At 55.3% G+C, this 16899-nt stretch overlaps 1 protein-coding gene across 2 annotated transcripts in view; it reads left to right on the top strand.

Annotated features, from left to right (window-relative positions):
• The window catches only part of FAM168A (family with sequence similarity 168 member A), a 219915-nt gene that overhangs the window by 176877 nt on the left and 26139 nt on the right, over positions 1-16899 (top strand). For both annotated transcript variants that reach the window (XM_054164559.1, XM_054164558.1), the window contains one exon: positions 14683-14763. In XM_054164559.1, coding sequence (XP_054020534.1) covers positions 14683-14763 — 81 coding nt within the window. The remainder of the gene's footprint in view (positions 1-14682; positions 14764-16899) is intronic.

Raw genomic sequence — 16899 nt, 5'->3', positions numbered from 1 at the left:
CAGGGCAGATTTGGGTTGGACATCAGGAGGAAGCTCTGCATGGTGAGAGTGGCGAGAGCCTGGAACAGGTTGCCCAGGGAGGTGGTGGAGGTCCCATCCTTGGGCAGGGTCAGGCTTGATGCAGCTCTGAGCAGCCTGATCCAGTTGGAGGTGTCCTTGCTGACTGCAGGGGTGGGTTTGGACAAGATGATCTTGGAGAGTCCCTTCCAACCCTATGCAGTCTGTGATTCCTTAACTCTCTTAAAGATGCAGGAATGGGGTGAGGCTGTAGCTCGTTTCCCCTCAACCACATCACCTCTCTAGGGCAGTGAGAGCAGAAGAAGGCTTCTTCTGTTGAAGTAAACAGAGCTGGCCTTGGGTTCAGGTAGGAGAGCAGAGTTTTTCAGGTAAAAAAAGGGGCAACCCTGCCGCTTGTCTGCCCATAGAGCTGCCTGTTGGTTGTCGCTCTGGATTGGTGAAGTTGCCATCTCAGCAGACCTCCTGTGGCTTCTCCTCACCTTTCCTGCACCCTTGGTGACCCTTTTCAATGCCATAGCAGCTCCAGAAAATGTTTTCTCCTATGGCCAAGACAAGACAGAGGAAGAAGTCTCTGGACAAGGTGAAAAATGAGCTGTGGAGAGAGGCCTGTGAGCAGGAAGAGGAGCAGCAGTGACTCCATTCCTTTCCTTGAATTGAAGATATTGTCTGAGTTAAAGGGGCTGATAAAATTGTTGAGCTCCATCCTCATTACTCTGCAGAGAGCAAGAACATATTTCATTGTCTTCTGAAGGAGAGACCCTGAAAATAACCAAGATGAAGGAGAGGAGTGGTTTAGTCCTAGGGCAGTATGTGCTGAAGCCTCACAAACCTACTGCAATTCTCCAAGGATGGCACAAAATCCCAGACTCCCAGCATGGTGGTGGTGGGAAGGGAGCTCTGGAGCTCAGCCAGGCCACCCCAGCCTGCTCCAGCAGGGCACCCCCAGCAGCTTGCCCAGCAGCACCATGGCCAGGGGGGGTTGGAAGCTCTCCACACAAGGAGACTCCACAACCTCTCTGGGCAGCCTGCTCCAGGCCTCCACCACCCTCACAACAAACAACTTTCTCCTCATCCTCAAATAGAACCTCCTGGGTGCCAGTTTGTGCCCCTTGGCCTGTCCCTGGGCAGCACTCAGCAGATGCCAGCCCCAGCCTCTTGCCCCCCACAGCCCCTTCAGCTCTTGCTGAGCATTGCTCAGCTCCCCTCTGGGGCTGCTCTTCTGCAGGCTCTCAGCCCCAGGGCTCTCAGCCTTTGCTCCTCACAGAGCTGCTGCAGGCCCCTCAGCCTCTCCCCAGCTTCCCCTGGACTCTCTCCAGTAGTTCTCTGTCTTGAACTGGGGAGTCCAGAACTGGACACAATACTCCAGATATGGCCTCATTAGGGCAGAGTAGAGTGGGAGAGGAGCCTCCCTTGACCTGGTTGTTGTGCTTTTCTTACTGAACCATGCCAAAAAGCCCTTGCTGGAAGGAGGTTGCATTTGCAACAGCTTCAGCAAGGTCCCTCAGCAAAGAAACCAAGCAAGGCTGAGCAGTGCTGGGTTTGAATTATTCAGTCCAGCAAAAGATGAGAGCTGAATGTGCAGGTTGGAAGCAGCCTCCTGTGGGACTTGAGCAGAGAGGAAATTCAATGGGGCTGAGGAAAAGAGCTAAGATGTTGGGGGCTGAGCTGGCTTCCATCCCCACTCAGAAAGAGGGTCCTGGACCATGGCAGGCAGTGCCTCTCAGACTATCCTAATAGAGCCACAGATGGCATTGTGTTGAGAAAGGACCCTCCAAGGTCATCTTGTCCAACCCCCATGCAGCCAGCAGGGACACTCTCCAGCTAGAACAGGCTGCCCAGGGCCACATCCAGTCTGATCTTGAATGTCTCCAGGGATGGAGCCTCACCCACCTCCCTGAGCAGCCTGTTCCAGTATTTCACCACCCTCATTGTGAAGAACTCCTGATGTCCAACCTAAAGCTAGAGCAGAGGGGTTCCAGCCCTCTGATCATCTTTGTGGCCTCCTCTGGCCCTGCTCCAGCAAGTCCAGGTCTTTTTCTGTGCTGGGGACTCCAGCACAGTGCTGCAAGTAGGATGTCAGCCATCATGTGAGGGCATGGTACAGCCCATGCTGTTCTGGTAGCATCAGGGAAGACAGGCTGAGGGAGCTGGGGGTGTTCAGCCTGGAGAAGAGAAGGCTCCAGGGAGACCTTAGACCAGCCTGCCAGTACCTGAAGGGGGCTTCAGGAAGGGTGGAGAGAGACTGTTTGCAAAGGCCTGCAGTGACAGGACAAGAAGCAATGGCTTCAAACTGGAGCAGAGCAGATTTAGACTGGATGTGAGGAACAAGTTCTGCCCCATGAGGGTGGTGGAACACTGGAACAGGTTGCCCAGGGAGGTTGGTTGAGACTCCATCCTTGGAGATATTCAAGTTGAGGCTGGACAAGGCCCTGGGTGACCTGAGCTAGTTGAGGATGTTGAGTGCAGAGGGGGTTGAACTGGATGAGCTGTGGAGGTCCCTTGCAACCCAAACCATTCTATGATTCATCCTCCTGTTTCCATCCAGAGCCCACCCTGCCTAAAGCACTGCAGGAGACACCAACACTTCCTTCTGAAGCTCACTTTTTCTTCACTGCCTCTTCCTCTGCATGAGAAACTCAGCACTGACAATTTCTCCTGAGACAGAGAGAGCTGCAGATGAACTTTTGTGCCTGAAGAAATTGCCCTTATCATTTTTTTTCCCTAGCAGTGATGTCAGCTTCTCTAAGAAAGGATCTGTCCTCTCCCACCCACCCCTGGCCTCATTAGCCTCTTCTGCTTGGCTCTGGCCCAGGCAATTCAGTGGTGACCCAGCTCTGGTGGCTTTAGCTGCAGGACTGATGGCAACCTGGTTTTCACCAGGGCTGGGATTCCTTGGAGGAGCCATGTGTGGCTGTGTGAATACAGAGGAAGGTCTGACAGGCTGGAGGGAAGGGATCCATCCAGAGGGACCTTGACAGGCTACAGAGCTGTGCCCATGACAACCTCATGAGGTTCAACCAGACCAAGGGCAAGGTCCTGCAGCTGGGTCAGGGCAATGCCAGGCACTGATAGGGGCTGGGCAGGGACTGGCTGGAGAGCAGCCCTGGAGAAAAGGCCTTGGGGGTGCTGGGGGAGGAGAAGCTCAACAGGAGCCAGCAGGGAGCACTTGCAGCCCAGAGAGCCAAGCAGAGAAGTGTGGCCAGCAGGGCCAGGGAGGGGATTCTGCCCCTCTGCTCCACTCTGCTGAGACCACACCTGGAGCACTGTGTCCAGCTCTGGAGCCTCTGTTCCAGGAAGGATCTGGAGGTGCTGGAAGGTGTCCAGAGCAGGGCCATGAGGAGGAGCAGAAGGCTGGAGCTGCTCTGCTCTGGAGACAGACTGAGGGAGTTGGGGTTGTGCAGTCTGGAGAAGAGAAGGCTCTGAGGAGACCTTCTTGTGGCCTTCCAGTATCTGCAGGGTGCTACAGGAAAGCTGGGGAGGGACTTTTGAGGGTGTCAGGGAGGGATAGGACTGGGGGGGATGGAACAAAACTAGAAGTGGGGAGATTGAGATTGGATGTGAGGAAGAAGCTCTTCCCCATGAGGGTGGTGAGAGCCTGGCACAGGTTGCCCAGGGAGGTGGTGGAAGCCTCATCCCTGGAGGGTTTGAAGGCCAGGCTGGAGGTGGCTGTGAGCAACCTGCTCTGGTGTGAGGTGTCCCTGCCCATGGCAGGGGGACTGGAACTGGCTGCTCCTTGAGGTCCCTTCCAACCCTGACAATTCTGTGGTTCTATGTTTTGCAGCCTTCTGCTCTCATCACTTACTTGAATCCTTCCAGCTAAAGATTTCCTTGGGGAACATGATGGGTACAAGATGAAGTTAAGAAACAAACAGAGCTGGAATGAGTTCTTTATCCAGGCCCTTTTTGCTTTCCTTGGAGCACCAAACCACTCTAATTTATGGTTTTAAGGCTGTTCCTGCCCTGCTTTGGATTGATCAAATCCAGACAGAAGCCAGTAATTGCAGGGAGCAGGAACTGTGTTGGGAATTCAAGCATTTTCTGCCTCTTCTTTCCCCATTAAGCTTGTCTCAAGGTAGGGAAGGGAATATGACAGATGTTCTTGGCTAGCAGTGATCCTGATTGACAGCCTGTCAAGCTCTGTCACTGAGGGTTATTAATAGGCTGTGCCTGGGATGATCCAAAAGCATCTCAGTAATATTTTTGGACAGCTTGCTGCTAGTTTGCAAGAGGAGTTTCTCCTGCTCATACAAACAGATCCTGAGCCCCAGACAGCTGCAGGAAAGCCTGGGAGCTTTCTTCTGGCTGTTGGCAGGGAAATGAAACTGGGGTGGAAGGGAAATAAAAATGGAAGTGGGAATGAATCTCTTTTGGCCAGCAGCTTGTGGCTGTAGTGAACTGCAGGGGTCTCTTCTCTCTGGGCTCAGGTGCTGCTGTGGCCAGCAGGTCGAGGGAGGTTCTCCTCCCACTCTGCTCTGCCCTAGTGAGGTCTCATCTGGAGTCCTGGGTCCAGTTCTGGGCTCCCCAGCTGCAGAGAGACTGAGAAGTGCTGGAGAGAGTCCAGGGGAGGCTGGGGAGAGGCTGAGGGGCCTGCAGCAGCTCTGTGAGGAGCAAAGGCTGAGAGCCCTGGGGCTGAGAGCCTGCAGAAGAGCAGCCCCAGAGGGGAGCTGAGCAATGCTCAGCAAGAGCTGAAGGGGCCGTGGGGGGCAAGGGGGTGGGGTTGGGATCTTCTGAGATGTGCCCAGGGACAGGCCAAGGGGCAATGGGCACAAACTGGAACCCAGGAGATGCCACCTGAACATGAGGAGAATTTCAGGGTGCTGGAGGCCTGGAGCAGGCTGCCCAGAGAGGTTGTGGAGTCTCCTTGTGTGGAGAGCTTCCAACCCCCCCTGGCCATGGCAGTCAGAGAACCACAGAGTGCCAGGTTGGAAGGGACCCCAAGGGTCACCAGATCCAACCTTTCTGGGCAAGCTGCTGGGGGTGCCCTGCTTTAGCAGGGGGTTTGGTCTGGATGATCTCCAGAGGTCCCTTCCAAACCCCCCCATGCTGGGATGGTGTGAAAAACAGAGCAGCTGTTCAGGGGAGCAGATTGTCAAATGAGGTATTGAGATGGTTCAGGAGGTGTCTGAGCAGTGTGGAGGTGGAGTCCTTGGTGGCAGTGGTTCAATGAGCTGCAGTTTGCTTGGTTCCTGCTCTTAGATAAGAGACTTCTATTATCTGCTCCAACTGATATGGGCCACTATTAGGAGCATATCACTGCTCCAGCCTTGCTGGCAAGAAGAATGAAGGGTTTTTCTCTTGTAAATTAATTTAGGCTGCTTATAGCCATTTCAGCCCTAAGCAGATAGAGGCCAACAGGAACTCTGCCTGCAAAAAGAAAAGGAAGAAATGAAATCTCTGACAATTCACCACTGGAAGGCTGAACAGGGACCCCAACCCACCTGGGCTCTATAGGCAAAGAGAGAGGAGGCTCCTGGGTTCCCAGAGGTCTGCAGAGCCCCAGAACTGGTGGATTTTTCATGCTGCATCTAGTTGAAGATTCATAGACTTGTGGAATGGGTTAGGTTGGAAAGATCCTTGCAGATCATCGAGTTCCAAGCCCTCTGGCACTGGCAGGGACACCTCCCAGCAGCCCAGGTTGCCCAAGGCCTCATCCAACCTGCCCTCCTGGCAGCTCTAAGGTTCCCCTGGAGCCTTCTCTTCTCCAGGCTGAACACTCCCAGCTCCCTCAGCCTGGCCTCGGAGCAGAGCTGCTCCAGCTCTTGGAGCATCTTTGTGGCCTCCTCTGGACCTGCTCCATCAGGTCCATGCCTCTCCTATTTGTATGGTCCTACAGCTGGACACAGCCCTGCAGGTGAGGTCTCCCAGAGCAGAGCAGAGGGGCAGGATCCTCTCTCTCCAGCTCTGGCCAAGCTGCTTTGGATGCAGCCCAGGCTGCCCTTGGCCTTCTGTGCTGCCAGTGGCCATTGCTGCCTCCTGTCCAGCTTCTCCCCCACCAGCACCCCCAAAGCCTTCTCTGCAGAGCTGCTCCAAACATCATCTTCCCCCAGCCTGGATTGATACCCAGGGTTGCCCAGACCTAGGTGCAGGACCTTACACTTTATCTTATTGAACCTCATGAGGCTCTCCTCAGCTGACCTCTGCAGCCTGTCCAGGTCCTTATGGATGCCAACCTTCATGCTTTAGGCACCTCATTGAAATCCCTGCAGTGGGATCAGCTCACCCTGAGTCACTCTTGGCCTCCTCTGGCCTCCCTCCAGCAGCTCTGTGTCCTCCTTGTGCTGGGGACAGCAGAACTGGAGGCAGGACTGGAGGTGGGGTCTGAGCAGAGCCAAGGGGCAGAATCCCCTCTCTTGCCCTGCTGCCCACACTCCTCTGGCTGCAGCCCAGCACACAGCTGCCTGCTGGGCTGCCTGAGGGCACTGCTGGCTCCTGGGGAGCTGCTCAGCACCCAACACCCCCAAGTCTCTTTCTTCAGGGCTGCTCTCACCCCACTCTGCACCCAGCCTGGCTTTGTGCCTGGGCTTGGCCTGCCCCAGCTGCAGGCCCTTGCACTGTGACTTGTTGGCCCTCCTGCAGCTGTCCCTGGCCCACTTCTGAAGCCTGTCCAGATCCTTCTGGCTGCCATCCCTGCCCTCAGGGGAGTCCAGCTCACCACACAGCTTGGTGGCCCCCCCAAACCTGCTGGGGGTGCCTCAGTGCCACTGTCCACGTTGGTGACAAAGCTGTGAACCAGCACTGCAGCCAGGACAGAGCCCTGAAGACCTCCAGTGTCCGACATGAGGGCCCTCACACACACAGCCAACAGCCACCCAGCTGTGTGCCAAGGAGCTCAACCCTCTGTAGAAACACTGCTGAGGGGATGAGAGGCAAACATACCCTCAGTGTGGCCAAGGTTCAAGAGCCATGGGCAGGCTGGCAGGTCTCAGCAGAGAGGCAGAGGCATGAACATCTTTTGTCAGCTACTGGCAACTCTTCCTTTGGCTGGAAGAGACCTTTCAGATCACTGACTCCCAGCACTGACCCAAGCTGCCAGGTCACCACTGAACCATGACCCTCAGCACCACAAGGCCTTCTGAGCAGCCACCACAGGGCAGATATCTGGCACCACACTCTCCCTTCCTTAGAGGTTCTTGGCCTTCATGAAGAGCAGGCTGAGGGGAGGCCTCCTGTCTCTCCTCCACTCCCTGAGCGAAGGTGGGAGCCAGGTGGGAGGTGGTGTCTGCTCACCAAGCAATGGGACAAGAAGAAATGGTCTCCAGTTGCACCAGAGCAGGTTCAGGTTGGACACCAGGGAGATGTTTTCTCCTGAAATAGTTGTCAGGGCTTGGAAGAGGCTGCCCAGGGAAGCACTGGAGCCACCAACCACAGAGGGACCTCAAAGCATCAGGAGAGATGTGGAGGTGCTGGAGCCAGAGCAGAGGAGGGCAAGGAAAGCTGCAAAGGGCCTGGAGAATAAATGTGATGAAGAGGTCTCCACTGAGCAGCCACCATCCCTGCAACCATTCTAGGTCAAGCTGAATGGATCCTTCAGCAACCTGCTCTGAGTTGCAGATGGCTCTGCTGGCTGAAGGTGGACAAGCTGACCTCTGGAGATCTCATCCAACCCAAACCATTGCTCTGATGAGGAGCAACTGAGGGAGCTGGGGATGGTTAGTAGGGAGAAGAGGAGGCTGAGGGGAGACCTCATTGCTGTCTACAGCTACCTGAAAGGGCATTGTGGAGAGGTTGCTGCTGGTCTCTTCTCACGGGTCATTAGTGATAGAACAAGAGGCAGTGGCCTCAAGCTGGGACTGGGTAGGTTTAGACTGGACAGTAGGAAACATTTCTTCCTGGCAAGAGTGGTCAGGCACTGGAATGTGCTGGGCAGGGAGGGGGTTGAGTCCCCAACCCTGGCTGTGTTTCAAGGTGGTTTGGATGTGGTGCTTGGGGCTATGGTTTAGGGATGACCCTTGCAGAGTTGGGTTCTGGGTTGGACTTGGTGATCCTGAGGCTCTTTCCCAGCCTGCATGCTTTTGTGCTGCTGTGAAAGCTGTGCTGTGGTGCTGTGGCTGAGTTGTGGCAGGGCAGTGCTGGGTTACCAGTTGACCTGGTTGGTCCCCAAGGCCTCTTGCAACCCAAACAGCCCTGTGAAGACCACGGAGAACAACCCCAGCACCTCCACTTGGCTTTTGTTTGCTGCCCTACCTCCCTTTCTTGGAAGCCTTCCCAAGTGCAAACAGCAACAGCTGAACAACTCCATCCCTTCTTGCCTGCTCCTGCATAAATGCCTTGGGGGCAGCCCAGGGGAGACCTTCCTCTGCCTTTGACTGGCAGAGAGCTTTGGCTCTGCCCCGCTCCACCGCCACGGCTGCTGCCCCAGCTTCTCCCTGCATCTCCCTGGATCTCCCTGGCACTCCTCCCAGGGCAGAGCCAACCCAGGAGCAGACACCATGACCCCTGAAGAGCCTTTCCATGCCAAGCTTTACTGATGCTGTCTCCTGGTTGCCAGCAAAGGCTGGGAGATGGTAATTAGCAGTCAGCTGACAGCCCACCCCCTCTGGGGTTTTTTTGCCTTTATTAATTAAAAGTGAGCCTGGGTCTTTCCTCTCTGCTTCACAGCATGGTGTGGGGTTGGAAGGGACCTCTGGAGATCAGCCAGTCCCACCCCATTGCTAAAGCAGGGCACCCACACCAGGCTGGAGCTCACCCAGTCCAACACCCAGCCTGCTCCAGCAGGGCACCCCCAGCAGCTTGCCCAGCAGCACCATGGCCAGGGGGGGTTGGAAGCTCTCCACACAAGGAGACTCCACAACCTCTCTGGGCAGCCTGCTCCAGGCCTCCACCACCCTCACAACAAACAACTTTCTCCTCCTTCAGCTGGCAGCTCCTGGCTGCCAGCTTGTGCCCCTTGGCCTGTCCCTGGGCAGCACTCAGCAGATGCCAGCCCCAGCCTCTTGCCCCCCACAGCCCCTTCAGCTCTTGCTGAGCATTGCTCAGCTCCCCTCTGGGGCTGCTCTTCTGCAGGCTCTCAGCCCCAGGGCTCTCAGCCTTTGCTCCTCACAGAGCTGCTGCAGGCCCCTCAGCCTCTCCCCAGCCTCCCCTGGGCTCTCTCCAGCACTTCTCAGTCTCTCTGCAGCTGGGGAGCCCAGACCTGGACACAGAACTCCAGATGTGGCCTGACTAGGGCCGAGCAGAGTGGGAGGAGAACCAACCTTGACCTGCTGCTGGCCACACTCTTCTTCATGCACCCTAGGACACCTGAGGCCTTCTTGGCCACAAGGGCACCTTGCTGGCTCATGGGGATTTTTTTGTCCATCAGCACTCCCAGGTCATTCTCCTGGCAGCTGCTCCCTATCAGCTTCCCCCTCAACTGTGCTGCTGCAGGAGGTTGTCCCTGCCCAGGGGCAGGACCCTTCCCTTGCCCTGCTTGGCCTTCAGGAGGTTGCTCTCCCCCAGCCTTCAGCCTGCCCAGGGCTCCCTGGTTGCCAGCACAGCCTGAGGACTGTCAGCACAGCTCCCAGTTTGATACCACCAGCAAACTGCCTGTGGGTCCCCTCTGTCCCTTCAGCCAGGTCATTGATGAAGATGCTGAGCAAGGCTGGACCCAGTCCCAGCCTCTGGTGAGCACCACACGCTGCTCCTTCCTGAGCAGGCAGGCAAAGAGACATCAGAAACCTCTCCCTTACCCTGCCCTACAGCTCAGTGCTGCTCCTCCAGCCCAGGCAGACTCCTCAAGCCTGGCAGGCAGCCGACTGCTGCAGCAGACACTGGGAGGCTTTATCTGAACAAATCTGAAGTCAGCACTCAGTGACCAATGTGCTGGAATAAATGCTTGGATCTTCTCCCCTCTCATTTTCATCAGTGATGCCTTTGGCTTCTAAATCAGGTTAATTAAACACTGCTGGAGTTAATGGTGGAGCAGCAGCACTTTCACAGATTTAGTTTGTTTGCTTGCTCTTTTGTTTGTTTATTTGGCAGCACAAAACTATGTTGAGGAATGGAGATGAAGCCTGGAAGCAATCAAGAAGCTCCACTAGAAAGTTCTTAGCAGAGCCACTGATGGCCAGCTGAACATTCATGATTAAGGTCTTCAAGCAGAAGCAACTCTGCCTACTCCCTGCTTCGGTACAACCATCACAGAATTGTCAGGGTTGGAAGGGACCTCAAGGATCATCCAGTTCCAATCCCCCTGCCATGGCCAGGGACACCTCACAGGTTGCTCACAGCCACCTCCAGCCTGGCCTTCAACACCTCCAGGGATGAGGCTTCCACCACCTCCCTGGGCAACCTGTGCCAGGCTCTCACCACCCTCATGGGGAAGAACTTTCTGACATCCAATCTCAATCTCCCCACTTCGAGTTCTGCTCCATCCCCCCCAGTCCTATCCCTCCCTGACACCCTCAGAAGTCCCTCCCCAGCTTTCCTGTAGAACCCTGCAGATACTGGAGCCTTCTCCTCTCCAGACTGAACAGCACCAACTCTCAGTCTGTCTGACAAAACCATTTCTCCTGCTCTCCATTCATTGCTCCAGGGTCTGCCCATTGCCTGCTCAGCTCTATGACCCTACTTTGCCTCCCCTCAGCCTCCTCTTCTCCCTACTAACCATCCCCAGCTCCCTCAGTTGCTCCTCATCAGAGCAATGGTTTGGGTTGGATGAGATCTCCAGAGGTCAGCTTGTCCACCTTCAGCCAGCAGAGCCATCTGCAACTCAGAGCAGGTTGCTGAAGGATCCATTCAGCTTGACCTAGAATGGTTGCAGGGATGGTGGCTGCTCAGTGGAGACCTCTTCATCACATTTATTCTCCAGGCCCTTTGCAGCTTTCCTTGCCCTCCTCTGCTCTGGCTCCAGCACCTCCACATCTCTCCTGATGCTTTGAGGTCCCTCTGTGGTTGGTGGCTCCAGTGCTTCCCTGGGCAGCCTCTTCCAAGCCCTGACAACTATTTCAGGAGAAAACATCTCCCTGGTGTCCAACCTGAACCTGCTCTGGTGCAACTGGAGACCATTTCTTCTTGTCCCATTGCTTGGTGAGCAGACACCACCTCCCACCTGGCTCCCACCTTCTCTCAGGGAGTGGAGGAGAGACAGGAGGCCTCCCCTCAGCCTGCTCTTCATGAAGGCCAAGAACCTCTAAGGAAGGGAGAGTGTGGTGCCAGATATCTGCCCTGTGGTGGCTGCTCAGAAGGCCTTGTGGTGCTGAGGGTCATGGTTCAGTGGTGACCTGGCAGCTTGGGTCAGTGCTGGGAGTCAGTGATCTGAAAGGTCTCTTCCAGCCAAAGGAAGAGTTGCCAGTAGCTGACAAAAGATGTTCATGCCTCTGCCTCTCTGCTGAGACCTGCCAGCCTGCCCATGGCTCTTGAACCTTGGCCACACTGAGGGTATGTTTGCCTCTCATCCCCTCAGCAGTGTTTCTACAGAGGGTTGAGCTCCTTGGCACACAGCTGGGTGGCTGTTGGCTGTGTGTGTGAGGGCCCTCATGTCGGACACTGGAGGTCTTCAGGGCTCTGTCCTGGCTGCAGTGCTGGTTCACAGCTTTGTCACCAACGTGGACAGTGGCACTGAGGCACCCCCAGCAGGTTTGGGGGGGCCACCAAGGTGTGTGGTGAGCTGGACTCCCCTGAGGGCAGGAATGGCAGCCAGAAGGATCTGGACAGGCTTCAGAAGTGGGCCAAGGACAGCTGCAGGAGGGCAAACAAGTCACAGTGCAAGGGCCTGCAGCTGGGGCAGGCCAAGCCCAGGCACAAAGCCAGGCTGGGTGCAGAGTGGGTGAGAGCAGCCATGAAGAAAGAGACTTAGGGGTGCTGGGTGCTGAGCAGCTCCCCAGGAGCCAGCAGTGCCCTCAGGCAGCCCAGCAGGCAGCTGTGTGCTGGGCTGCAGCCAGAGGAGTGTGGGCAGCAGGGCAAGAGAGGGGATTCTGCCCCTTGGCTCTGCTCAGACCCCACCTCCAGTCCTGCCTCCAGTTCTGCTGTCCCCAGCACAAGGAGGACACAGAGCTGCTGGAGGGAGCCCAGAGGAGGCCACAAAGATGATCCAAGGGCTGCAGCAGCTCTGCTCTGAGGCCAGGCTGAGGGAGCTGGGGGTGTTCAGCCTGGAGAAGAGAAGGCTCCAGGGGGACCTCAGAGCTGCCTTGCAATAGCTGAAGGGATCCTGCAGGAAGGCTGCAGAGGGACTTTTGCTAAGGGTGTCTAGAGCCAGGCCCAGGGGGAATGGTTTGAAGCTGAGGCACAGCAGGGTCAGAGTGGAGCTGAGGAAGAAGTTCTTCAGTGTGAGGGTGGTGAGAGTCTGGCACAGGCTGCCCAGGGAGACTGTGGCTGCCTCCTGCCTGGGGGTGTTGAAGGCCAGGCTGGATGAGGCCTTGAGCAGCTGAGCCTAGCTGAGAGGTGTCCCTGGGCATGGTGTGGAGCTTGGAGGGGATGAGCTCTGGGGTCCCTCCCAACCTGAGCCATGCTCTGATTCTATGACTGCAGCTTTTGCTTTCCTGAGGAAGCTTCCTTGTGGTTCCTATGATTCCATAATGAGGTCTGCAGTGTGTGGTGGTTTCCAGAGCTCCAGGTAGCTCACAGCTGAACTCCCTGTGACCCTCACAGGTGATGCTGATGCAAACTGAAGACTGTCTGCCACCTTTTCTGATGAGCCCATTAAAACCTCACCAGGCTTGAAGGGCTTTGAGCTGCCATGCATGTTCCTTCCAGGTGGCCTGGCAGGTAATTGGGTCTCTCCCAGGGGTGGCAGTTGTGCAGCCATGAGTGAAGAGAAGGGCTGGCAACGTTTCCTTGCAACACCTCTGCCTTTCCTTCAGCAAGAAGCTCTTAATGGAAGTGCTGAGCACCACAAAGCCCTGGGGCTGGGTGCTGAGTTCCTCTGGCAAGATGCAAAGTGCATGATGGTTGAGCTCTGATGGCTGCAAGCAGCCCAGGAGAAGCTTTCCAGCAGAGTTGTGCTGGTGGCTTCTCATAGCTGATTCTATCTTCAATGTCTCTTATTTTCTGGGTGGTTTTCTTCTGAGCACCTTGAATGTTGTGTCCAGGGAAGGGCAAGGGTCTGGAGAACAGGGCTGGTGAGGACCTGCCGAGGGACCTGGGATGGTTAAGTCTGGAGGAGGCTGAGGGGAGACCTCATTGCCCTCTATAGCTCCCTGAGAGGAGGGTGCAGTGAGATGAGGGTTGGGCTCTTCTGCCTAGTCTCAGGTGATAGAAAGAGAGGAAATGGCCTGAAATTGTGCCTGGGGAGGGTTAGGTTGGAGTTGAGGGAAAATTTCATTGCTGGAAGAGTGATCAAGGATTGGAAGAGGCTGCCCAGGGAGGTGGTGGCCTCCCCTCAAGTTGGCCTTAGGGAGGTTCAGGTTGGACATGAGGATCATGGAAGATGGAGGTGTTGGATGGAAGGTTGGACTTGATGATCTTAGAGGTCTTTTCCAACCTTAATGGTTCTGATTCTAGAATGCTAAGTACATCTGAGTTCAGTTTAGGATTGTCTGTGTAATGAGGCAATGGCCTCAAGTTGCACCAGGGGAGGTTCAGGTTGGAGATAAGGAACAATTTCTTTGCTGCAAGAGTGGTCAGGGATTGGAAGAGGCTGCCCAGGGAGGTGGTGGAGTCCCCATGCCTGGAGGTGTTCAAGAAACCTGTGGCCATGGCACTTGGAGACTTGGTTTGGTGAGCATGATGGTGTTGGAGTGATGGTTGGATTTGAAAATCCAGGATCCAGGGTCTTTTCCAAGCTCCATGATTCTGTGCTATGCCTGTGTTCTGCTCTCTCATGATTGTCCTCATTTTCTAGAGGGACAAAGCTGAAGCATTGTTGCTGACAGGTGAACATCTGGGGAGGAGTAACAGCAGGCACCAGGGCAGGTTAGAGGCTGCCCTGCTGGAGAGCAGCTCCATGGAGAAAGACCTTGGAGTGCTGCTGGGCAGCAAGTTCTGCAGGGGACAGCAATGTGCCCTTGTGGCCAAGAGAGCCAATGGCATCCTGGGCTGCAGCAAGAGAAGTGTGGCCAGCAGGGCCAGGGAGGTTCTTCTCCCCCTCTGCTCTGCCCTGCTGAGACCACAGCTGCAATCCTGTGTCCAGTTCTGGGCTCCCCAGTTCAAGAGAGACAGAGACTTGCTGGAGAGAGGTCAAGGGAGAGCCAGGAGGATGCTTAGGGGACTTGAGCATCTGGTCTGTGAAGAGAGACTGAGAGCCCTGGGGCTGTTTAGTGTGGAGAAGAGAAGGCTGAGAGGGGATCTGATCAATGTGTATCAATCTCTGAGGGGTGGGTGTCAAGTGGAGGGGGCCAAGCTCTCTTGGGTGGTGGGCAATGATAGGACAAGGGCCAATGGATACAAACTTGAACACAGAAGGCTTCAGCTGAACAGGAGGAGAAACTTGTTTGGTGTGAGGGTGCTGGAGCCCTGGAGCAGGCTGCCCAGAGAGGCTGTGGAGTCTCCATCTCTGGAGACTTTCCAAAGCCACCTGGATGCCTTCCTGTGCAGACTCCCCTGGGAAATGCTGCTCTGGCAAGGGGGTTGGACCTGATGATCTCTGGAGGTCCTTTCCAACCTGTGACACTGTGATACATCAGTGCTTTACTTCTGGGCTGTGCTGATGGCCTCTCTGCTCCCACAGGTTCTTTACTGCCTTCCAGGGTTGCTGGCTTCTCCTCCACATTGCCTAATTCCTCTCTCTTTTTTTTTCGTGTCTCCTTGCAGGTTATCCTACAGGCTACCCCACTGCTGCCCCAGCCTACAACCCCAACATGTACCCAACCAGCAGCCCTGGCTATGCCCCAGGTAACAACCTCTGTGTGTGGAGATGACTTTGGGACAGTTGAGTCCTGCAGGAGGATTTCCTTTCTGCTGCTTGGTGCACAGACCCTAGAGGTTTCCATGTTCTCATCAGTAGAAGCCTTCCAAAGAAGGGGACCTGGGTTGAGCTGTTCCCTTCCTGACTCTAGCTTCATTGCTTGGGAAGATCTCTCTGTGTCCCAAAGGACTCTTGAGCCCTGAGTTCTACCTTGATACGAGCCCAAGGAGTTTCACAGTTGTGCATTGATGGCTTTTAGTGGCTTCTGAATGGTAAAACTCACTCCAAGAAGGGACATTGAGGGGCTGGAGTGGGCCCAAAGGAGGGGAATGAAACTGGTGAAGGGTCTGGAGAACAGTTCTGGGGAGGAGCAGTTGAGGGTTGGAGAAAAGAAGGCTGAGGGGAGACCTTCTGGCTCTCTACAAGTCCCTGGGAGGATCTTGGAGTGAGGTGGGGGTTGGTCTCTTTTCTCAGGGGACAAGTGGTAGGACAAGAGGGAAAGGCTTCAGGTTGCCCCAAGGAAGGTTTAGGTTGGACATGAGGAGCATTTTCCTCCCTCAAAAGGTTGTCCAGGCCTGGCCCAGGCTGCCCAGGGCAGTGGTGGAGCCCCTACCCCTGGGAGGGTTTAAAGGCTGTGGAGATGTGGTGCTGAGGGCCATGGTTTAGTGGTGGACATGGCAGTGCTGGGGCAAAGGCTGGACTTAAAAGTGTCCTTCAACCAACACAGTTCTGTGAGTCTACCACATTATGCCTTCACAAGATTGCCTTCCCCCTGCTTGTCCTTCTCTCCTGCTTCCATGGCACAGATGCAGAGGTGTCCTCCATCATGTGTGGATATCCCATGCCATGTCCTTACTGTCCTTTGCTTTCCCATGCCACTGATGGACCCTGGCTTTGTCCTGGTGTCTTCTTCTGTCCAGCCCAAGCTCTTCACACTTAAAAGTGCTCTATCAAGATGCAGCAAAGCTCTTGCTGGCCAAGCTCTTCTGCCTTGGGTTGCTGCACTCTCCTCCACACAATCAGTTTTGGGCTCCCCAGTTCAGAAGGGTCAGGGATCTGCTGGAGACAGTCCAAGAGAGGGCTACAAGGATGCTGAAGGGACTGGAGCACTGCCTGGTGAGGAGAGGCTGAGAGCCCTGGGGCTGGTTAGCCTGGAGAGAAGACTGAGAGAGGATCTGATCAATCACACAGAATCACCAAGGTTGTAAGAGACCTCAAAGATTGAGTCCAACCTGTCACCACAGTCCTCATGAGTAGACCATGGCACCAAGTGCCACATCCAATCCCCTCTTGAACACCTCCAGGGATGGTGACTCCACCATCTCCCTGGGCAGCCCATTCCCATGGCTAACAACTCTCTCAGTGAAGAGCTTTCTCCTCACCTCCAGCCTAAACTTCCCCTGGTGCAGCTTGGGACTGTGTCCTCTTGTGAGGGCTGGGGGTCAAGAGGCTCTGCTCAGTTGCACCCTGGGATAGGACAAGGGGCAATGGATATAAACTCCAGCACAGGAGGTTCCACCTCCACATGAGGAGGAACTTCTTCACTGTGAGGGTCACAGAGCCCTGGAGCAGGCTGCCCAGAGAGGTTGTGGAGTCTCCTTCTCTGGAGACTTTCCAGCCCCATCTGGATGTGCTCCTGTGTGACCTGTGCTGGATCCTATGTTCCTGCTCTGGCAGAGGGAGTTGGACTCAGTGATCTCTGGAGGTAACTTCCAACCCCTAATATCCTGTGATCTTGAGATCTTCTTGCCCATAAAGTTGTGGGTGCTTCATCACTGGAAGCATGCAAGGTGAAGCTGGATGAGGAGTTGATCAACCTCCTGTAGTATAAGGTGTCCCAGCAGGTGGGGCTGGATTGGGTGATCTTGGAAGGTCCTTTCCAACCCAACCCATTCTGTGCTCAGCAGCTGTGGGGGTGTTGTTTTTAGGCTGGAGTGTGTTATCAGAGCATTTCCTGCAAGGGATATGGTCACAATGGTCAAGTGCAAGGATTGGTGGTGTCTGAACTGTGACTGGAGAAGCCTTTTGGAAATCAGAACTGGGGGTTGCATGAAAAAAGACTGGGGGAGGGGGGGGAAAGATTCTCATGCTGACCCATTGCCAAGCACAGACTGGAGATGAAG

The sequence above is a fragment of the Dryobates pubescens genome, chromosome 10 (genome assembly GCF_014839835.1).
Source record: "Dryobates pubescens isolate bDryPub1 chromosome 10, bDryPub1.pri, whole genome shotgun sequence".
In the NCBI taxonomy this organism is placed as follows: domain Eukaryota; kingdom Metazoa; phylum Chordata; class Aves; order Piciformes; family Picidae; genus Dryobates; species Dryobates pubescens.
The sequence above is the reverse complement of the archived record's forward strand: the minus strand, read 5'-3'. Positions and strand labels throughout refer to the sequence as shown.